The 24536-nt window shown below is 48.8% G+C and overlaps 1 protein-coding gene across 1 annotated transcript in view; it reads right to left on the minus strand.

The window, feature by feature from the left end:
- LOC122552271 (proto-oncogene vav-like) overlaps positions 1-24117 on the minus strand; it is a 115774-nt gene extending 91657 nt beyond the window's left edge. The window contains exon 1 of the mRNA XM_043694963.1: positions 23615-24117. Coding sequence (XP_043550898.1) covers positions 23615-23818 — 204 coding nt within the window. The 5' untranslated portion in view covers positions 23819-24117. The remainder of the gene's footprint in view (positions 1-23614) is intronic.
- Positions 24118-24536: the final 419 nt, after the last annotated feature.

Below are 24536 nucleotides of genomic sequence, written 5' to 3' on the forward strand. Positions count from 1 at the left end.
TTGATTGGCACCACATCCATAAACATTCACTGCCTCCACCACCGATGCTCAGTAGCAGCAGTGTGTACCATCTACAAGATGCACTTCAGAAAATCACAAAGTTCCTCAGACAGCACCTTCCAAACCCATGTCCACTTCCATCTCGAAGGACAGGGGCAGCAGAGACATGGGAACACCACCTGCCGCAAGTTCCCCTCCAAGTCACTCACCATCTTGACTCGGAAAATTATCACCATTCCTTCAGTGTCACTGGGTCAAAATCCTGGAATTCCCTCCCTAAGGGCATTATGGGTCAACCCACAGCAGGTGGGCTGCAGCGGTTCAAGAAGGCAGCTCACCCCCCACCTTCTCAAGGGGCAACTAGGGACGGGCAATAAATGCTGGCCCCAGCCAGTGACATCCACATCCTGCAATCCCAGGATAGTCCTACTATCCCAGGAATCAATTCTGTAAATCTTTATTGCTCTCCCTCTGTAGTAAGCTCACTATCCCACAGATAAGGAGACCAAAACTGCACACAATGTCTAAGGTACAATCTCATCAATGCTCTGTATAATTGCAGCACAACATTGTTTAAAAATAGACAGGTTCCACCTGGACTGAGTCAGACTTCCAGGCCAGCCGTCATGAATTGTCCACTGGCATTGCCATCAACCTAAGCCACACGTATCCACTGAGAAATCACTCTGATGACACCCGTGACGGATTGAAACATGAATAATTATTTCTTAAAACATGCAGAGAATCTGACATCTCCCACGGGGAAAGTCCCAAATGAATCACAAAATCTAACACATTTCAAACAGACTCTAGACAGACTGGAGCCTGAAGTGATGTGGAAATGGACTGGAGCTGACACACCGCTCAGCCTGCCTTGGCATGGCCTACATCGTAGCTGGGTAGCTGCAGACTGAACCTCAATTTTCTTTCATCGGCTTAAGCCCAAGTTACGTCAGGATTTTTTGAAGGCCTAGCTGGTTTTCTTCTTGTGATATCTTACCAAACCCACCTCATTAACCACCTACCCCACCCCCTACAACATCCCCGCCCCCACCAACATTGTCCAATTCCAGCCCAGCTCACTACTGCCATGGTATCCCAGAATGCACTGGCATCCCTTCAGCCCACGCCATCTTGAAAAGCCTTGGATAGTCGGGGGCTGCACTGCATCATCTCTGACATCTACCCCAGGATATCGCAGACGGGGAGGTGGGCAAGTTGTTGCCAGATGGTGTGGTGCATGTGCAACATTTTCTCTTTCCCCCACCCGCCCCGTGACCAGCTGTGAAGGCTTTGACGCTGGACTGTGCCAGCCTGGTGTGAGACTGGCGCTGAGTTAAAGCCAGCTCAGCCATCTGGAGGGATGGGCCAGCCCTGAAGGAAGACGGTCAACGACTCGCCATCCCTCCAGCCTAAGTGCCACCCTCTTCTGCCCCATACCTCTCTCTCTCTGCCTGTGCAACTGTACCCACCTCCTACAATGGGCTCATATGTTACCACTTCCGCCAATGCCTTCCCTTGTTCGATGCCACCCACCCCAGTTGCCAGCCTGGTGAAACAGTTGAGGCTACCTCAATTGAATGTTTTAAAGGCAAAGATAGATATATTTTTGAACAGTAAAGGAATTAAGGGTTATGGTGAGCAGGCGGGTAAGTGGAGCTGAGGCCATGGAAAGATCAGCCAGCATCTTATTGAATGGTGGAGCAGGCTCGAGGGGCCAGGCGGCCTACTCCTGCTCCTCGTTCTTAACTCCTGACACCATTAACCCTCCCTGCCTCTGCGCGGCCTGGTCACTCACCCTGCAACACAGAAGGTAACAGCAGTGCCACCCACTTACAAGCCCTGTAATACCCGCCCCTCTCTCACTGCCAAAAGGAAACAGTCCACAACAGGGCAGAAAGAGTCAAGACAGGAGGTGGACTACCCAACATCCAACTCCTTATCTCCTATTGGGAGAGAATCCTATCTCTGACCGGCTTGAGCCAGCTGACTGAGTGTGCCCGTCCTCCAGCACTGGTTTTGGAGGCTGCCCCTGACTCACTGCACTGAGGAAAGGTTGGCCTACCTGAGGCTATCTGACAACTATGGCAAGTTTCCTGGCATTGTAACTGTATTCAATGGCAAGGCAAGATCTCCCTGCTATAAGAAGGATGTTGTGAAAGGGTTCAGAAAAGATTTAACAAGAATATTGCCAGGGTTGGAGGGTTTGAGCTACAGGTAGAGGCTGGGACTATTTTCCCTGGAGCGTCGGAGACTGAGGGGTGACCTTACAGAGGTTTATAAAATCATGAGGGGCAAGGATGGGGTGAACAGACAAGGCCTTTTCCCCAAGGTGGGGGAGTCCAGAACTAGAGGGCATAGGTTTAGGGTGAAAGGGGAAAGAGACCTAAGGGGCAACGTTTTCACACAGAGGGTGATACGTGTATGGAATGAGCTGCCAGAGGAAGCGGTGGAGGCTGATACAATTACAACATTTAAAAGGCATTTGGATGGATATATGAATAGGAGGGGTTTAGAGGGATATTGGCCAGGTGCTGACAACTGGCACTAGATTAGTTTAGGGTATCTGGTCAGCACGAATGAGTTGAACCGAAGGGTCTGTTTCAGTGCTGTACATCTCTATGACTCTATGTCTCTCTCTCTGCACCTTCTCTGTGGCTATAACACTGCTTCCTATGCTCTGTTCTGCTACCCTGACACACTTTGTAGGGTACAATCTGCCTGTCCAGCACATGTGACAACAATCAATCAATCATTCCTGAGACTTGAGGACAGAAACTGTGCTGTCACCCGTGGTGCAGAGCTGAGGGAAAACTGCATTGTCAGAGGTGCCATCCTTCAAATTAAACCCAGGTCAGATCAGCCCTCACACAGGACCATGGAAGTGTTACAGTGCAGGAAGAGGCCATTCAGCCCCTTGGGTCTGTACTGGTTTCTGAGTGAGCGTCATGCCTTTGTGCCATCCTGCTTCTTTCCCCCATGATCCTGTGTGTTGTCACTGTGCTGGTGAGCAATAACAGATCCCGCAGCATTGCTTCGAAGAAGATCCGAGGAATTATCCCTGGGGACCCAGTGGATGTATATCCCCCGCCATGTTATTTGTTAAATATCACTGTCACTGTCTGTGGGAGTTTGCTGTACACAAAATGTGTGACCATACAGCAGTCACTACACATCAAAAGCACCTAATTGGCTGTAGAGGCATTCCGAGGTTGAAAAAGGAACTATATAAATGCAAAGATATTGTCTTTTCCAGTTCTGGGTTTCTGGTCAAATGTTTGTTCGAGAATGTCAACAGTTGAGAAACTACAAGCTTCACTGATGTTGAAGGAAGCTAAAACTGGGTGGGTTTATTTTGCAGCTAGAGTCATAACTGTTTCTCTCAGGCTGCATGACATCTGCAGTGAGTGAAAACGTAAATAGATCAAGGCATTCAGCTTTCATTCAGCAGCTCCTGTGGTTTTTAAGATAGCATCTCTCCATAAAGCCCCTTCCTCGCACTCTCATCGCTGTCTCACTACAGAGTGGCCAACTCCACAAAGATAGCACAGGAAATAAACTCATCTCCAACACATCCTCTAATGACGGGCAGGTGGTGGGATAGTGGCTGGATTTAGAGCTAAAGCCCTGAGGGCAAGGCCTCAACTCTCACCATGTGTAGCTGATGGAATATAATTTCAATTAAAGGGAAATATGAAACTACTCTCAGTAATGGTGCCCATGACACCCATCATCATCTGTGTCCCTCATGATGTTCAGGGAATGAAGTCGACTGTCCTTATCCTCACCTGGTCTGGGCCTACACACGTGACTCCAGATCCACAGCAATATGTTTAACTCTTAATCGGAATCGTATGGCCATTAAAAGAGCTCATTTGAACAATTTGTTTGTTGTGAAAGTGTTGGCGAATTGTGGGGGGTTGGGGTGATCACCACTGTACTCCATCTCAATCAGGTGACTACCTTCTATCCCAGTTGGCCCAGTTGACTGGAGGATAGACTGAGAGTGGGAGAGGGGTCTGGCTGGTTCGGGAATAGGGGGAGGTGAGCATTGCCATCCTAACCTGTGACGTTGTCCTCCCTGAGCAACCAGGAGCCCAGTCCAAGCAAGTCCAGGCAACGTGGCATCCCATCATGACCCAGCAGCACAGGCACAGTGAACATGGGGGTCTGTCCCCATCTCCCACCACTGCTTCCTCACACATCCCCCCAACACCCTCTTCTCACACTCACACACACGCGCATATATGCATGTACACACACGCACATACACATACACTCCTCAGCTGAAACTTTATTGCTGGAACAGCACAGCAGGTCAGGCAGCATCTAGGGAACAGAAGATTCGACGTTTCGGGCACATGCCCTTCTTCAGGAATGAGCAGAGAGTGTTCAGCAGGAGAAGATCAGACAAACACACACACACGCACACACACATGCACCCACACACATTCACACACAAACACACACATAAACACACCCACACACACACACACCCATACACACACAAACAACAAAATCTCGGTCACTACCCTGGCCAAAGTGCCAACAGCATTCACATTGAAACGTGGTGCCAGCACTCAACCCGTGGGTATGACAGTCAGAGATTTGTGGGGACCTCCCCAAATCCTTGTCCTGGTGGCATTATGTATCCAGTTATAAACCACAAACAGTTTTATTCATGTCGCCTCAACTCTGCCTCCTCCCAGACACGGCTAAGTGCTTTCAATCCCTACCTAAGACTGTCCTTGTCTCTTTGTTATTTATAGCAGTTGTTCATTACTGCTATCTTCATATATAGCAGTTTGTCTTTGATGATTCTTTCAATCCAAGGACAGCTATTAAAGTTCTGAAGTTTGTAATTTCACAACAGAAAGCTTTGAAAACCACACATCGTGTCAATTTTAATCCAGGAATTAAAATTCCCGGCACACTTCCCATCTTCAATGCTTGGAATTCAATTCCGCCACCCTTCCCCCACAACTAGCCCAGAGGGAATTGCCAGCAAACAAAGACATGCACACTGGCTCAGTGGTTAACACTGCTACCCCACAGCGCCAGGGACCCGGGTTCGCTTCCACCCCCAGGCGACTGTCTGTGTGGAGTTTGCACATTCTCCCCGTGTCTGTGTGGGTTTCCTCCGGGTGCTCCAATTTCCTCTCACAGTTCAAAGGTGTGCAGGTTAGGGTGGATTGGCCATGAGAAATTGCTCATAGTGTCCAGGGATATGCAGGCTAGGTGGGTTAGCCATGGGGAATGCAGGGATAGGGAGGTGGGTTGCTCTTCAGAGGTGCGGCATGGACTCAATGGGCTGAATGGCCTGCTTCCACACTGTGAGGATTCTATGGCTCAGTAATAGCACGGAAATGAGTGTACAATGTGCTGGATCCTTATTCTGAGGTGTTCAAGACAAACTGGCCCAGGATGTATTAGCCATGGACTCTTGTGGTGCAGTGTTAGCATAAGGAGGCATATCTGAACAGATTGGTTTTTAAAAAGAGCATGAACACGTTCTGCTGGTTTTTCCTCAAGTCCTTTGTGGGATTTGATTTTCCCTGTGCTACAATACGTGGAGTTGAAATTCTGTGTCCCAATATGTTTCCAATATTACAACATCAGAATCAGAGCACTGTCTGACTGTTGCCTGAAGCTGGTTTTCCACTTTAAGCTGTGCTATCAGGGTGCAGTGAGACCCAACTAGCTGTCTTCCTCACTTCCAGCACCTTTGCAGAAACAGCTTCTAAAAAAGACTTGCACACTGCCTTGCTCTGATTATGAGGAAACTGTTGACAGGGAGGAAGTGGGACTGAATCATTTTCAGTCTATACTGAGCTGGGGGACTGGTAGCTGTGAATTATCTAACAGTGTGCCAGACTACAGTATGACATAATTTGAAGAGAAGGCTGCTGAGCAATCTGCAAACTTGCTCTGAAACCTGGTACAGGCGTTTGCCAAAAACTTGGTTTCGGTTTTGCCGCTTGCATTCTGTGTCAGTGGCTCAGTGGCAATATGGAACTCTATGGCTTCATGACCCAGTGCAGAATCCAGGCTGACTTCAAGGCCTCTCTCTGGGGCCAGTGTAACCACTGCAAAGAAGAGCTGAGAGGTTCATCCCTCAGGGCAGTGCAAGTCAACACTTAGAATCACAGATTCCCTACAGTGTGGAAACAGGCCCTTCGGCCCAACAAGTCCACTCTGAAGAGCATCCCACCCAGACCCATTCCCCTACCCTACATTTACCGCTGACTAATGTGCATAACCTACACATCCCTGAACACTATGGTTGATTTAGCATGGCCAATCCACCCTAACCTGCACATCTTTGGACTGTGGGAAGAAACCGGAGCACCCAGAGGAAACCCACACAGACACTGGCAGAATGTGCACACACAGTCCACACACAGTCGCCCGAGGCTGGAATCAAACTCAGAATTAACTGCCTGTGAGCCATATTCAATAATAGATTTAACTGGGCTGCAGGATCTTGCTGTGCACAATATTGCAGTGGTGACTGTTGTACCACAGCAGGGACTACATTTCAAAAAGCACTGAATGGACTGTAAAACAGGTGTGTGCGTGTGTGTGAGAGAGAGAGAGAGAGAGAGAGAGAGTGTGTGTATTCATGTGCACAGATATTTCTTCCAGAATGCGATAGTTGCGTTCCCGAGCGATCCCACATTAGACAAAAATCGCCCAACACAACCAACCCTTAGAGTGTTGGTGATGAAATCACGTTACAGACAATACACGCTTTAAAAGTTCCCATTTTGGAAACAGCGTTCCCTATTCACCCAATCGCATAACAGCCAATTCACATTAACGAAAGACGTGTTATAGCAGGACAACCTGTATGTGTGTGTGGATGCAAGAGTGTGTGTGTGTGAATGAATGTTGCTATGTTCTTGTGTGTCTATGTCTGCATATGCATGTGTGTATGTCTGCATGTGTGTGACCAGGTGAATGTACATACATGTGTGCATGTGTCCGTGTAAGGGGGCAGGAATGAAAGGGCTGGATATAAATCAGTTTTAATGAGGAACTCGATGATCATTTGATGTGTCCAGTTTGGGCAGTTTAATCAGGCCACAGACTGGAGGATGGGGACCCAGGGGGTTTCTGTCCCTGACCCAATTAAATCCCAGATGGGAACGCTTCCCATCCAACCCCCAATTGAGACATTTAAATGGGAAATCAGTTGCCTCTTAAGGACCCCATCCCTTTACCATTGGTATTAACCCCCACTCCCCAATACCCACCCAAGGAGTGTACAGGCTAGTTACATAGGCTTGCTCGTGGTCTCCTGGAGAAGTCCATCATCGAAAGAACCTCAGCCACATGTGAAGGTGCTCAGTCAAGATGGTCTTTACTGATTCATGATCCAACCCACCCCTCCTACAACACACAGCCTCCCGCCATTTGTGTTGTGAAAACTACTCCGACAAGCTCATTGTTGGGGTAGACAGCTGCCACCAATCACCTTGCTCTATTGGGTCAAAGGGACTTTCTGATCAGCAGTGGTTCAGGGCTGAATGACTGGTGAGTCTAAACATTGGTGAGACATTTGTATCAATAGATACAACTTATAGTTGGTTGATCATGTGTAAGGACCTATGACTACCTGGAGCTGGAAATGACATATCTGATCTCACCTGGATCTCCATCTGGATTCCAGATCTCTCACCCAGGGACGTATGACCATCATCAGACTGGGAGGAGCCTGAAGCAGCCTTTGACATTAACCCTTTCAGAACCTTATACGACGCCTCCCTGTGTCACCCCCTGCCCTGGGATCCTGGGTGCTGAGTCTAACCCCATTCCCCTCAGTGGTGCTGCCTTTCCATAAAGCTTTCAGCTTCTTTCTGATTGGCCGAAAGGTGGACACAAACTCTGCACTCCCTTCCCATCCCCCCCGCCCCATCAGGGTCCTGGATCCAGAAGAAGGCCCTCTGCCGTCCAGTTAAGTGCCTGAGTGGCAGTTAATTTCATCCAGCAGGCAGGACCCCCCTCACCTGCTCGAAATCCAGCCTGATGTGGGCCCGTGTGGAACAGATGGTCATGGATTTATGATTCCAAAGCTTTTCCTGTGATTTCTGATCCAATTGTAGACAGAACGGTTACGGCAGAAGACCATACCATTTGCGTTAAAGCTCCACATGAGCTTCCTCTAACCTTGCTTCATCTCACCCTGCAATGATCGGAACCAGCTAGATCTTATTGACTACGTGCTCGCTGACTGGAGTTGCTAACCTGGACCTGTCAGGAAAGCCATGGCTGTCCAATCCAGGTTGTTCTGCTCTAACGTGCGTTTCATTAAAAACGTGAATTCACTGTCACGCGGTCGGCGATGTGGGAACGCTGTGTCTAACAAGTGAACTTTCAAACCGTGTGTTGGCTTTAACGCGATTCCGGCCCCATCAGTTTAAATGCTGCGGGCTCTTGGATGATTTTCTTTCAAGATCATATGAGAACTGAGCTATCGCAGAACCGACTGTATAAGCAGGAGTTTGGGACTTCCAGGGGACTGACTCCAAGCTGGCTGGCCTGAACCAGTGCATTCTGCACAAGTAAAGAAAGCGTGATTTGGTGACAGAATACCAGCCTTTGTGCAGTTATTTCGCCCGCTTGGCCTTTTACACCTTTCTCCCTTTTGAGGTTATCCAGCTTCCCCTTCAACACATCTCTGTTATTCACCTGAACCGTTCCCTGTGGTACCACACTCGTAGCAGCTCCTGGGTAGACATCTTTCTCCTGTGACCTTCCTATTGGATTTACTAGTGACCACCTGATATTTAAGGCCCCAGCCCTGGGCTGCCCCATAGTTACATCTCTCCTACTGACCCCCTTCATCAATCAAGGAGAGACAGTGGTGTAGTGGCGATGACACTAATGTTCAGGACACTGGGCTCAGTTCCGTGGTCAATGACAAGATCCGATTTCACTGAAAGGGGTTAGATCGCGATCTTGGAGGTTAAAAGGTATGGACAGGGAACTGGATGGTGAGCCGTGATCATATTAAATAACGGAGTAGGTTTGAAGGGCCGAATGTCTCCTATTTTCTTTATTTTAAAAATCTGTAATTAAAATCTAGTCTAATAATGCCCACTGTCAATTGTTGTAAAAACCCCATCTGGTTCACTAATATCCCCTAGGGAGGAAGAGCCAGCCGTTCTTACCCAGTCTGGCCTACATGTGACTCCAGACCCACACCAATGCGGTTGACTCTTAACTGCTCTCTGGGCAATAAATGCTGACTTGGCCTTTGATGTCCACACCCCATGACTTTTTTTTTTAAATTAAAGACTTTCGTCAGATTTCATCAACTTCTGTTTTTTTTTCTCTCTAGAGGGGATAAAACAGACCCACTCTGGGTCAGCCTTGCTGTGGCATTATTTCATTTCAGGTGTCATCATTATAAATCTTTTTTTTTTACAATTTTTTTTTTACAATGCATCTATCTCCTCTTTTTGTAACATGGAGACAAGTACCAGCACTCAATATCTCAGTCTGCTCAAACCAAGGGTTTACACAGGTTTAACGTCAGCTTTTCAATTCTATCCTTCATCTTTGATCAAGGTTTATCGCCCCAATTATCTATCTTTGCCTTAAAGACACTCAACGAGGTAGTCTCAACCGCTTCCCTGGGCAGAGAATTCCACAGATTCACAACCCTCTGGGTGAAGACGTTCCTCCTCAGCTCAGTCCTTAACCTGCTCCCCCCCCCCCACTTATTTTGAGGCTATGCCCCCTCGTTCTAGTTCCATTCCCCCCAGTGGAATAAACCTCCCTGCTTCCACCTTATCTATTCCCTTCCTAATTTTATATGTTTCTGTGAGAATGCAACCCGCTCCCCCCGACCCCTCAACTCTTCTAAATTCCAATGTGTATAGTTCCAGTTCAGCCTCTCCTCACAATTCTGGACCAAGCTAGGAAACGTCCTCTGCACCCATTCCTAAAATGTCCGAAATGTTATGACCGAAACGTCGATTCTCCTGCTCCTCGGATGCTGCCTGACCTGCTGTGCTCTTCCAGCATCACACTCTCGACTCTGATGTCCAGCATCTGCAGTCCTCACTTTCACCCATCACCCCGTCCAGCACCACTGCATCCTTTCTCAAGTACGAGACCAGATTTTTTTTTTGATCAGTAAAAGGAATTAAGGGTGAGAGGGCGGGTAAGTGGAGCTGAGTCCATGAAAACGATCAGCCGTGATCTTATTGAATGGTGGAGCGGGCTCGAGGGGCCAGGCGGCCTACTCCTGCTCCTGGTTCTTAGGTTCTTATGTTCAATTAAGTCAATAGCCCCATTATGGCCCCAGCATGCGACCATTCTCGGATTTTAGAAAGTAACTCTTCTATTTATCTTGTCAAGGACTTGAGCTATAGGGAGAGTTTGAATAGGCTAGGGATGTTTTCCCTGGAGCGTCGGAGGCTGAAGGGTGACCTTATAGAGGTTTATAAAATCATGAGGCGCATGGATAGGGTAAATAGACAAAGTCTTTTCCCTGGGATGGTGGAGTCCAGAACTAGAGGGCATAGGTTTAGGGTGAGAGGGGAAAGATTTAAAAGAGACCTAAGGGGCAACGTTTTCAGACAGAGGGTGGTACGTGTGTGGAATGAGCTGCCAGAGGAAGTGGTGGAGGCTGGTACAATTACAACATTTAAAAAGTATATGAATAGGAAGGGTTTAGAGGGATATAGGCCGGGTGCTGGCAAGTGGGACTAGATTGGGTTGGGATATCTGGTCGGCATGGACGGGTTGGACTGAAGGGTCTGTTTCCGTGCTGTACATCTCGATGACCTAAGACCTACACTGTCAGTGAGAGGTTTACGGCTCTGACAGAGAAAGTTGATCCTGGTCAGCTGTGTTTCAGTTTTATAATGGGGGATTGTGATGGGCCACTTAGCAATATGTGCCGTAGTTGGCTCATTATTAGTAATATGCTCAGAATGAGTCACTGACCAGCAGAACAGCCCAAACCAAACGTTGCGGTTTGTTAGCAAAGGGCAGCTTTGTTCTTTACGAGGTTCAATGTGAATTCCCACAACATGGGGGAGGGAGGTAACTGGCCCTGGGTATGGGGGACTGTTGGCTTTTAGATACCACACAGGAAGTCATGCATCTTCACCTCCTCAGTGAATATGAATTACAAGAGAGCAATGGGGGGGGGGGGGGGTGTTACAGGGCAATGTTGCTCTTGACATCAGTCGTTGAAACCAAAACAAAAATTGCTGGAAAAACTCAGCGAGTCGGAGCAGAGAGCGAGAAAGCAGAGGTCGATGACTCTTCCTCCGAGCGGGACTTGAAATGTTAACTCTGCTTTCTCTCTGCACAGATGCTGCCAGACCTGCTGAGTTTCTCCAGCAATTTCTGTCTTTATTTCAGATTCCCAGTGTCTGCAGTTCTTTGTTTAACTTTATGATCCTTTCTGTCTGTCACTCTGATACTGACTAATACCAGTTTGTGGTGGGGGTAGTTCACTACCACCTCCCTCTGTCCCTGTCTTCATCTAAGAGCCTACGGGTTTACAATGGGAAAGTAAAACCACTAAAGTATGTTAAATAGAAAACTTGCCTTAAATTTAGTAGTTAGCACTGCTGCCTCACAGCACTAGGAACCCAGGTTCGATTCCAGCCTCGGGCAACTGTCTGTGTGGATTAGACTAGATTCCCTACAGTGTGGAAACAGGCCCTTTGGCCCAACAAGTCCACACCGACCCTCTGAAGAGTAACCCACCCAGACCTATTACCTTACCCTATATTTACCCCTGACTAATACACCTAACACCATGGGCAATTTAGCATGGCCAATTCACCTGGCCTGCACATGTGGGTGGCATGATGGCTCAGTGGTTAGCAATGCCTCACAGCACCAGGGTCCTGGGTTCAATTCCTGTCTGCCGGTGTGGAGTTTGCACATTTTCCCTGTGTTTGCGTGGGTTTCCTCCCACAATGCAAAGATGTGCAGGTCAGGTGAATTGGCCATGGGAAATTGCCCGTAGTGTTAGGTGCGTTAGTCAGGGGTAAATATAGGGTAGGGGAATGGGTCTGGGTGGGTTTCCCTTTGGAGGGGTGGTGTGGACTTGTTGGGCCGAAGGGCCTGTTTCCACACTGTAGAGAATCTAATCGAATCTAATCTTTGTGATTGTGGGAAGAAACCCACACAGACACAGGGCGAATGTGCAAACTCCACACAGACAGTCACCCAAAGCAGGAATGGAACCCGGGTCCCTGGTGCTGTAAGGCAGCAGTGCTAACCACTGAGCCAACACGCTGCCCCTGGAGTTTGCACATTCTCCCCGTATCTGTGTGGGTTTCCTCCGGGTGCTCCGGTTTCCTCCCACAGTCCAAAGATTTGCAGGTTAGGTGGCTTTAGCCATGGGAAATGCAGGCTTACTGGGATAGGGTAGGGGAGCGACTCTTCACTGGATTGGTGTGGACTCAATGGGCTGAACGGCCTGCTTCCACACTGTAGGGAGTCTATGATTCTAAACAAGATGCAGTTTATTGGCTGATCCACATTCATTGTGTGGATGTGATAGATTCCAAGGCACCGTCTCAGCCCACCCCACTCTCTTGGTTAATAATTATCCCAGAAGAGGAACAAAATCTGCCCAGTAGCATTTTACAGTTTGTGGAAATTTGATTCATGCAAATTTGCTGCCACTTTGCAACAATTATTGCAATTTTAGAAGGTGTCTCATTGCGTGGAGTTACCCCGTTGAAAACTGCTGTATAAATGCACAGCTTTGTAGTTCCCCACTCACTCAATGAGCCACAGCTGATCACCCAAGAGGAAGGCCATGCACTGAGACAGATAAATCCACATTTCCCGAGGTCGGGTTAGAACCAGGAGCAGGAGTAGGCCGTCTGGCCCCTCGAGCCCGCTGCACCATTCAATACGATCACGGCTGATCTTTTCATGGACTCAGCTCCACTTACCCGCCCCCTCACCATAACCCTTAATTCCTTTACTGTTCAAAAAAAAATCATCTTAGCTTTAAAAACATTTGATGAGCAAGCCTCGTTTGCTTCCCAGGGAATTCCACAGATTCCCAACCCTTTGGGTGAAGACGTTTCTCCTCAGCTCAGTCCTAAACCTGCTCCCTTTAATTTTGACGCTATGCTCCCTAGTTCTAGTTCCACCCCCCCTCCCCCAGTGGAAACGTCCTCCCTACTTCTATCTTATCTAATACTTTCATAACTTAGTATGCTTCTATAAGATACCCCCTCCCTATTCTTCTAAATTCCAATGAATATAATCCCAGTCTACTCAGTCTCTCCTCATAAGCCAACCCCCCCTCAACTCTGGAACCAACCTGGTGAACCTCCTCTGCACCCCCTCCAGTGCCAGTCCATCCTTTCCCAAGTAAGGAGACCAAAGCTGCACCCAGTATTCCAGGGTTGGACTTGAGCTCACAGCTCAGTGCAATTGGAATTGAATGAATCCCGAAGAAAGTGACTTACAAGAATCATAACACCCTCATTCAGTCAGCCCCTTGTTAAGAATAAGTTCATCAAAGACTTCTTTATTGCTTCTATTTTTGGGATGGCTGTTGTTACTCATTCTATGAACTCTGGAGAGGATCCAAGAGGTGGCATTTAATCTCAACTCCAACTTCCAGCATCTTTCACCCTGAGGCAATCGTTTAAGATTCTCAGTTTTACCGAAACCACAGCCTGTCAGAACTTCCTCTGAGAGCCCGGAGTTCATGGTATTCAGATCCAGGGCCGCTGCAGCTTCTCCAACTCCAGAGCTTACAACAACAGCTCTGATTGGTGTAGCACTTTTATAAAGTTCACAAGAAGCTTGTGCAGCTGAAGACATCCAGGGCCCTGAGTTATGTCCAGGCGTGTTCCAGCAGGTTGTGGTCCCCGAAGTGGATTCGAAGGGACGGCTTTAAGAAGGGGGAAGGAAGAGATTCAGGGAGGCAACAGGGTGACCAGAACTGGACACTGTTCTCCAGAAGAGGCCTCACCAATGTCCTGTACAACCTCAACATGGCATCCCAACTCCTACACTCAGAGGCAAGCGTGCTAAATGCCTTCTTAACCACCCCGCCTACCAGTGATGCAAACTTCAAAGAATTAGGTACCTGAACCCTTAGGTCTCTCCCTGATGGGGATGACAATGGTGCATTGAGAAAAGGGTGGATGTGCAAGGGGGGGTAGAGTCGGAAACCCCATATCCCACATCTTCAGACTCCCAGCGTTACTCCCTCACCAGTAACCAGGTTCACTTTACTGTCATCGTAAACCTGACCCACTTCTTCATGATTTCTTGCTATTTTCTTCCATGACTCGTCATAACCTTGCTGGTGGCTCCCTACAACCCACCCCGGCATTTCAGTCTGATCGACTCGATTACACAGATCCTGTCAGTATCTTGAGTTTTATTTTGAGAAGGGTTGACTGTTATAGTCCCTCATGCAAATACAATGAACTTATGTTGGTGGAACATGAATAAGTTCCTCAATTCTTGCAAGGAACAAGTTCTGTTCCAGATTGTCCCCCCCCCTGTATGTTTCACTTTCATTTAGGATCTCAACTTCTGTAATCACAGCGTGAGGCACCATTTGAGGTTAAATAATTTGCCACGATGCCATGCCATTGCTGCTACTGTTCATAGTCAGTGCTGCCAGGGATGCCGTCATCATGGTAATCCATACCCCTCTGTCTAGTACTCCTGTTAATGTATGTTCATTGTACTAGTCACGTGAAGGATAAACACGTGACGGCTCAGTGGGTAGCACTGCTGCCTCACAGCACCAAGGACCCAGGGACTTGGGCGTCTGTCCATGTGGAGTTCGCACATTCGCCCCGTGTCTGCGTGAGTTTCCTCCGGGTGCTCCAGTTTCCTCCCACAGTCCAAAGATGTGCAGGTTAGGGTGGTTTGGCCGTGCTAAATTGTCCAGGGAGGTGCAGGTTAAGAGGGTTAGCCATGGGAAATGCAGGGTTACAGTGGGATGCTGTTCACAATTTGAACTTGATGGACCAAATGACCTGCTTCCACACTGGAGGGATTCTTTGATTCTAACTGTCTTCAGCAGGCATTTCTGGTGCCAGTGGCAGTGTCCCAGCCTCTGAGCTGGGTTCAAGTCTGACCTTCTCCAGAAGGTGTGTCTTGACATCTCTGAACAGGTTGGTTGCTAGCTATCTCTCTGTTTTAAATTGACTGGTGGGATGTGGGTATCACTGGCTGGGCCAGCATTTATTGCCCTTGAATTCAGTAGCTTGCTTGGCCATTTCAGAAGGTGGACGTGAGTCACCCCCGTTGCTGTGGGTCTGGAGTCACATGTAGGCCAGACCAGGTATGGATGGTGGATTTGCTTCCCTTGAAAGTTATTACTGAGACCAATGGCGACTTTCCCCCCCAACAATAGCTATTCAGTCGATTATTAATTCCAGATTTTTAACATTTTTGATTCCTTTCTGATTAAAAATCCATCAGCCCAGGATATACTGAATGATCCAGCCTGGACAGACCTTAAGAGTTCCACAGGTTCACTATCTTCTGAGAGATGAAAGACCTCCTCAACTATCAAGAAAAGAGTTTGTGATTTGGATTCTCCATTGGGATCCAGTTAACAACATCACAGCAATGTCTACTGGGGACTTGTTTCATCGTCCTCAAAGCCTGTGTACAATCCCTTCCCATCTAACAGACCAAAATAGTAACCTGCACTCTTATAGCACTTTTCACTTGACCCAAAGGGGCCTCACAAGAATATAATCAGATCAAACACAACACCATGTGTCAGGCATAAGAAGCATCGTCCAGGGTGCTGGGGGGTTGGGGTTTAAGAAGGGTTCAGACAATGGCGACAATGCTGGGAAGATTCAAATCAGGGATCCACGTGAGGCCAGAATTGAAGGACCGTGGAGATTTCGTAAAGTTATGGGACCAGGGAATGGAAGTTTCACAGCAGAGTGAGACACGATTATACCTCTGTTACAAGATGACAGGGTGACCCTCAGGATGACTGAGAGTCAGAGAGACGTACAGCACGGAAACAGACCCTTCGGTCCAACTCATCCACACCGACCAGATATCCTAAATTAATCCAGTCCCATTTGCCACCACTTGGCCCATATCTCCCTAAACCCTTCCTATTCATATACCCATCGAGATGCCTTTTAAATATTGCTGTTGTACCAGACTCCACCACTTCCTCTGGCAGCTCATTCCATACACGTACCACCCTCTGCGTGAAAAGGTTGCCCCTCAGAACCCTTTTATATCTTTCCCCTCTCACTTTAAACTCATACCCTCTAGCTTTGGACTCCCCTACCCTGCGGAAAAGACCTTGTCTATTTATCCTATCCATGCCCCTCGCGATTTTGTAAACCTCTATAAGGTCACCCCTCAGCCTCCGACGCTCCAGGGAAAACAGCCCCAGCCTGTTCAGCCTCTCCCTGTAGCTCAAACCCTCTAACCCTGGCAACATCCTTGTAAATCTTTTTCTGAACCCTTTCAAATTTCCCGACATCGTTCCGATAGCGACCTCTCTTTTCCATAACCCTCGCAGTTGGAAGTGTGATTGCCAGACTCCGCACTGACAAGGACAGTGTTGCAATGTGTTCACCAGCACAAGCCTGTTGAGACAGTCAACATAGTATTTACATCCCGTTCCTAAAGAGCGATGTTTCATCAGCAGAACACTGGTTGTGCTGGTGACAGGTCGGAAGCCAGCAATTCTCCCCATATAAAAGACGGAGGCGGGTGAGCTGTGTTGAAAGGGACATGCAACGAGAGGTCTAGAAGTTTGGAAAAGTTTGCATATCTCACTCTTCAACAAACCCACACATGTCCAGTTGGTGTTTGACTGAGTTAGTGGTCCCTATTGTCCTTCTAAAGGTAAGAATCAAAGTCTTTCTAATCCCCCCTACTATTGCTGCCTCGTAGGTTTTAAAAAGTGCTTCATTTATATGTGACCTGTCACATTCCCAGGACACGTCAAGTTGCTTGACCAGAGATGAAATGTAGTGCAGGAAACATAGCAGCCAATCTTTGCATGGCAAAGTCAGAAGGCAGACGACACACCGGTTATAGTCCAACCGTGTTCCGAAAGCTTGCGTTTTCAAACGAACCGGTTGGAGCCCAAGCCGGTGTTGTGTGGCTTCTGACTTTGCCCAGCCCAGTCCAACACGGGCACCTCCACATCAAAACAACAACATTCAGCAGTCAGACCATCTGGTTGTGGTGCCTCTGAGCCAGGAGACATGAGTTCAAGTCTCAACCGTTCCAGAGATTTGTCATAACACCTCTGAATGGGTGGCTTAGAAAATATCTGAGGGGTGAGCACTGGCCTGGATTCTGGGAGAGTGCAGGGGGACGAGCTGAGAATAGTTCACAGGTCGGCGCAACATCGAGGGCCGAACGGCCAGTTCTGCGCTGTATTGTTCTATGATTCCACCAACAACTTCCCTTCAAACAACACAGCACCATCATTTACATCCAACTGGAAGGCCAGGATGAATCTCAGTTTGAGCACAGCACCCCCTGACAGTGTAGCACTCCCTCAATAGTGCACTGAGACTAACTTCCTTGATTTCTACACTTAGGTTCCCTGGGGTAGGACTCAAGCCCACGGCCTGTGGAACATGAAGTGACCCACTCCCATGCCCCCCCCATCACTGCAGCAAAACGGGAAGGTATCCAAGGCTAACCAAGAAACGCAACTGACCAGAAAGACCATCGCGTGTTCCCTTTTAATACAGCCCATCAGCTTTCCTCTTTTGTATGGGGAGGATTCCAAACCATTTTCTCTCGAGCACCAGCCCCAGGACACAGGAATGAAGAGGGAATTCCTAATGGACCCCAGAGGATGGGGGCAGTAGGATTTGACTGCCATCTGGGCCATAAGCCAATTGGATTTCTTGCTCTCTGCCATCTCCCTCCCATTCTCTGGACACGGATGTGGCCTGTTTCTCCAGCAGGAATGTCGTAATGTCCCCATTCCTGGTTCTCTTCAGGGGCGATGATGAGAAACCGGCTACTTAAAGAATCCCTGCCGTATGGAGACAGGCCATTCGGCCTGTCAAGTGCAAACCGAGCCTCTAAAGAGCATCCCACCCAAACCCTGTAACCCTGCATTTCCCACGGCTAATCCAACTAACCTGCACCTCCCTGGACACTTAACTTAACACCACCAATCCACCCTAACTTGTCTATCTTTGGACTGTGGGAGGAAACCCACGCAGACACGGGGAGAATGTGCAAACTCCACACAGACAGTCGCCCCGAAGCTGGAATCGAACCCAAGTCCCTGACGCTGTGAGGCAGCAGTGTTTCTCTCTGTCACTGTGCTGCCTGTTTGAAGGATTTGGGTGGCCACCCAGAACCCAGGAAGATCCATACATTCCAGGACAGTCTGAGGCTGCTGGATTTGGGAGATTGGCCATTGGACACACATTTTGTACGGTACACCATACCGTACAAACCCCAACAGGGACCATCGATCTGACACGTGCTGTTTCAATATCCCAGAACAGTGTTCAACATTCAGACCAACCTTCCCATGTCTGAAACTCCAGTCCACACTTCCTTTTACCATCCTGTGTCCCCACAGGGAACACAGCCTCACCACATCACTGTCCTTCCTATGAAATATCACAGTTCACAAACTGGTTAATGCATAGGTGTGAGCAACAGTGTAAGGGTGGCACAGTGGCTCAGTGGTTGGAACTGCTGCCTCACAGCACCAGGGACCTGGGTTTGATCCCACTCTCAGGTGACTGTCTGTGTGGAGTTTGCACGTTCTCCCTCTGTCTGCGTGGGTTTCCTCCCACAATCCAAGGATTAGGTGAATTAGCCATGGGAAATTGTCCCATGGTGGTCAAGGGTGTGCAGGTTAGGTGCAATAGTCAGGAGAAATGTAAAGTAATGGGGAAGGGGTTTGGGTGGGATACTCTTCAGAGGGTCGGTGTAGATTTGTTGGGCCAAAGGGCCTGTTTCCACACTGTAGGGATTCTATGATACAGTTGACTCATTGGCTGGTCCCAGCAGGTTGGCACCACCTAAACCAACAGCATGGGTTCAATTCCCACACCAGCTGAGGTTACCATGTTTCAACACAGCTCATCCACTTCCCTCTTTTGTACAGGGAGACTTCCAAACCGCAGTGTCTCAGTGGTTAGCCCTGCTGCCTTGCAGCACCAGGGACCCTGGTTGGCTTCCAGCCTTGGGCTACAGTCTGGGTGGAGTTTACACGTTCTCCACGGGTCTGCTCTGGTTTCCTTCCACAACCACCAAGATGTGCAGGTGAGGGTAGATCGGCCATGCTAAATAGCCCTTTTTGTGCTGGGTGGGTCAGCCATGGGAACGTGGGGTTACAGGGATAGGATGGGTGGGTCAGTCTGGGTGGCCTGCGCTTCGGAGGGTTGGTGTAGACTTGATGGGCTGAATGACCTGCTTCCACAGCTGTAGGTAATTCTACAATTCCCAGCCTCTCTCCTTGCCTGACCCTCAGGTTAAACCACCACCAATCATCTCTCCCTCCTGAGGGAAAAGCTCTGGCACTATAGTGACTGATATTTCTTCACCATATCTTAATACCTAGTATTTTACACTGGGGTATGTGAGATACAAAGGGCTTGCCAATGGTGAGTTACTGCGTGCTGAACTCCAGAGAGGTACCTTGCCTTGTCTTTTAATGAGGTGCACAATAAAGTTACCCAACAACAAGATCCATGAGGAAGTCATGTATTGTTCAAGGTTACAACAATAAAGCTATGATCCCATTTAAAATCATTCAGCTCAGTGAGTGCTTCAGTAAGTGCCAGGGGTATCCTCACCCAGGTCAGGCCCCCTCCAATCCCCTTAAAGTTACAGGGACAAAAGTAACAGGGAGCCATAGATGAACATGCTGTGAAAATTTGTCTTCTTAGATTAGATTACGTTACATTACAGTGTGGAAACAGGCCCTTCGGCCCAACAAGTCCGAAGCGCAACCCACCCATACCCCTACATTTACCCCTTACCTAAACACTATGGGCATGTTAGTATACGCACGCTTGTGGGGCCACACGTACCAGCTGGTTTCGTAACAGTTTCTACCCTACTGCTGTTAGAATACTGAATGGACTCACAAACTCTTAACATTCACCTGTACCTGTGTCTTCTCTCACATGTCAGTATAATCTCGTACAAGTTACAAATGCCTTGGGGTTTGTTTGCTAGTTGGAATCAAACTCCACTGTTTGTTTCTTCATACGCTACTGCACAGAAGCCAGCTGTGTTAGTGCACGTCAAGATATTTTTATGAATACTTTTGCAATTAAAAAAAAAGTGTAGATTGGTGTGCCCCTGCTAGTTCCCTGCTCTTGCATATGTTGTTACAATGAGCCCTGACAGACCCCATTCTCCCTGCACTACTGCAAAAGGCGATCCGTTACCCGTTCAAGGAAGCATGATATCCCTCCTGTCGCAAAGCTCCCACCTACCAGGCCCCGCTGTCAAGGAAAGGCCGCCAGCATTCTCAAAGATCCATCCCACCCTGGCAATGTTTTTCTACAACCTCTACCATCGGGGAGAAGGTACAGAATCCTGAACACACGCGCCAGCCGGTTTCAAAACAGTTTCTACCCTACTGTTGTTAGGATACCGAATGGACTCTCAAACTCTTAACATTCACCCATACCTGTGATTTTGTTTTTGCCGCTGTTTACCTATTATTTACTTACCTTTGCTACTTAACTCTGTGACCTGCCTGTATTGCTCGCAAGACAAAGCTTTTCACTGTGCCTCGGTACACGTGACAATAAATTCAATTCAATTCCATTCCTATGATTGGACCACACCGACAAAATGTCCATTCACACACACCCCATTTCCCTGACACTTGGCCCACGCGCTTCTAAGCTTTCCAATCCCTGTCACTATTCCCGGGAACTCCAGGGAACTCTGTGTGTAAGGGTCCCGCCAGCAGGTTTTCCCACCTAATCCCTCCACAGTCACCGCCCTCTTTCTCTGTGGGAGACAGATTGCTCAGAAATCACAGGATGTGGGACAGAGTATCACGGAGCCAGGCTCAGTCAGCACTTTTCCCAGAGGTTGGGGGGAGAAGGAAGTGGGGTTTAGTTGATGGAAATCTCCTGTCTGTCCACCAGCCCCACACTCTCCCATATAACCCCCTTCAAATCGGACTTTCAGCTCCCCCACAAAACCGGGCTCGGGTCTCTCCTCCCTTCATCCTGACCAAGCCCGGATTGGAAGGAACCAGTCTGGGCCTGCATGGCAGCCCACCCTCTCTCTCTTTTTTTTAAAAATCCCCAGCCCCGTCCCTTCACCCTGGGCTCCCATCCTGATAATTCTCATATCCTCTGTTTGCAAAACCCTCCACAGCCTCACCCGCCCTCTCTCCCTCCCCCGACCCCTTTCCTCCTGCCTTTCTCTCTCTTTCTCACCCCTCTCTTTCCCTGTCTCTCTCTGTCCCTTTCTCATACTCTCTGTCTATCTCTCTCTTTCTCACCCTTTCTCTCTATTCCTCTATGTCTCTCTCTTTCTGTCTCTCTCTATCTCTCTCTCTCTCTTTTTCTGTCTCTCTCCCTCTCTCTCTCCCTGTCTCTCTATCTCTCTCTCTCTTTCTGTCTCTCTCTGTCTCTCTCTTTCTGTCTCTCTCTATCTCTCTCTCTCTCTGTCTTTGAGACTCTCCATCAAGTCTTCGCGTGTGGTTCAATTTCACATTTTGATTGACAATCACCCCAGTGAAGCACTTGGGATGCTTTACCATTATCAAAAGACGCTATACAAATGCAGATTGTTACCATTTGTGTCCTCAGTCAGAGAGTGGCCAGGGGTTGGAGCAGACGTTAACAAGTCTCAGCCTGACCCAGGAAGAGAGAGTGGACAGAGCTGCAGCTAATGATAATTGTGGACGTGTGTGTATTTGTGTGTGTGTGCGCGTGTATATACAAGTGAGTGAGAGTGTTGGCTGTGTATGTGTGTGTGCATTTGTGTGTTTATGTTTGTGTGGGCATGCATTCATGTATGTGTGCATGTGTGTCTGTGCATGTGTGCATGTCTGTGTGTGCCCGTGCATGTGTGCATGTCCGTGCATGTGTGTGTGTGTCTGTGCGTGTGTATGAGTGTGCATGCGTGAGTGTATGTGTGTGTGTGCGCGGGTGTGTGTGCGCGCGGGTGTGTGTGTATGAGAGAGCGAGAGAGAGAGAGAGAGGCCTGGATAGGTGATTACTACTGCAGTGGAATAGCCTGCTCTCTGTGAAGAAGAAGGGCCATTTTGAGAAGAGAGTCAAAGCATTTGAGGGAACTGAGTGAGATCGGTAAAAAGCAAACACACAACCCCGACAGAGAAAGAATTGTGTGATGATGGATAAAGGGGCTAAAGTTGGTGGAAGTTCACCTCAGTTTCCTGGATTGAAATAGAAGCCACCTTCAAGGAGAAAGACAAAATCACCTCACAGGAAATGCCATGGTGTGTGAAAGGACAACCCTCGATGTAGAGATTTCTTTCGGGAACCTGTCCCTATCTCAACCAGGACAAAATATGGATTCCTGGTGGGCTGGGAGATCCTCAGCTCTCACCTGTGGGGTGGTGGCTCAGTGGTTAGCACTGCTGCCTCACAGCACCAGGGACCTGGGTTTGATCTCACCCTCGGGCGACTGTCTGCGTGCAGTTTGTACATTCTCCCCGTGTCTGTGTGGGTTTGCTCCGGTTCCCTCCCACCGTCCAAAGATGTGCAGGTTAGGACGGATTGGCCATGGGAAATTGCCCTTAGTATTTAGGGATGTGCAGGCTAGGTGGGTTAGCCACGGGGAAGTGCAGGGTTACAGGGGTGGGATGGGACAGTGTGGGATGCTCTCCAGAGGGTCAATGTGAACTCAATGGGCCAAATGGCCTGTTTCCACACTGTAGGGATGTTTTTGTCCTCCCTAGCCCCACACCCAGCCTTCAGTACTGAGCATAGGGAACTCAGTGAGGACTGACTATCGTGGGCTGGTCAGTGACTGCACTCTTATATGCTCTCTGTCTATTGTTAAAGGGATAGCACTGAGGCCATTCAGAGTAGGCGCAATGAACACCCTGGCCCCTGAGCAGCAATGGAAAGGGTTAAACCTCTGAGTGCAGATGGTAAAGACAAAAGGCTTGTATTCCCCTGAGTGCAGAGGTGATCTAATTGCAGTGCTCAAGTTAATGAAAGAATTCAGTACAGAGAAACAACTTCCTCTAACTGGGCTGGGGAAGGGGTCCTGAACAAGGTTGCATGGGTTGGGGGGGGTGGGGGGTGTGGAGTGGGTTGGCTGAACCTCAAAATTCAAGCCAGGTCACTCGAGGGAGCGATGTCAGGGTCAAATTAATGTTTCTAACCTGCAGTTGATATCGGTTTGTCAGGGCTGAGGAACCAAGAGTCAAAAGGAGTTGAGACAGCGAACAGTGGGACAGACGGGAGGGGCAGAGTGGTCTCAGCCTATTTTTACAGCCAGCCATCCCAGCGCAAGCCAGGGACTACAAAAGGAACCGATCGCTGTAACTGAGAGCAACTGTTTGTGGTCAGGTGGGGGCAGGGGGCACAGAGAGGGAAGAGGTGAGATCTGTCTGAATGCTTCCACATCTATCCCGGCTGACGCGGCCGCCACGGAAGGTGCCGGAACCTACCTGGGACATCTGAGGCCGCAGGTTGATCTCCTTGAGGTTGATGGAGTGAGGCCGGAGGTTGTTGAGGAGCTGACAGAGGAGGACGCCATCTCTCAGAGCCCAGGCCAAGTCGCAGACCTGAGCGTTGGCCCAGGTCACCCTGTGGTTGGGGGGCAACACTTTACACTCGATCAGCCAGTTGGCACACTGCCGCCAGTTCTCCATCGCCCAGGCGGCTCTGGCTGTGATCACACAGACAGAAGGGAGCAGAATTAAACTCAAAACGCAAACCACCCCCGGCCTGCCACCTGTTCAGCGCATTTCCCGTCTTGACTGTTTCCTCCAGAGAGTAGCTTGTTTTTTGAACCAGCCGGTCCTTCCTCTTTCCAACTGAGATTAAAGATTCACCGACGAGAGCTGTGAAGCACTGTGGGAGTAGTAGTCCTGACAGCAAGTTCCTCTCAGGCTGCAGCTCCCAGAAGAGAATGATTCATCTCAAACAACGACTCGCTAGCGATTTAAATAAAAGACAGTCTCTTCCTGATTCTTTTCAATGTGTTGCAGCTGAGAAGAGCCTTCCCCTTTATTTCTCCCTCCCACGAAACCACAACCACTGCACATCAGAAATAATTTGCCTTCCGACCAGGATAGCACGCTCTGGGAAAGCCTCATTTTCTCCAGAAAGTAAAACTAATCTCCACGGTGCAAGGGGGAGCTTTCAAAAAAAGGGGAAAAAAAAAGCGACTTGTTGTCAAAGAGTTTGGCCTTGCCCTCATGAAGCTCAGCTATCGTGAGGCGACCGTGGTGTGTCTGGATTGGCACCTCATCAACCCCAGGCAAATGTCCCACCATCTTGAGTTCAATCCCCGTCGTGGGAGGTGGCAAGGCTTGACTTCAGGAGAGCCAAAAGAGCTGGCTTTAATGGTGACCATCGTCCATTGGT

This window comes from Chiloscyllium plagiosum, chromosome 8, assembly GCF_004010195.1.
Source record: "Chiloscyllium plagiosum isolate BGI_BamShark_2017 chromosome 8, ASM401019v2, whole genome shotgun sequence".
Lineage (NCBI taxonomy): Eukaryota > Metazoa > Chordata > Chondrichthyes > Orectolobiformes > Hemiscylliidae > Chiloscyllium > Chiloscyllium plagiosum.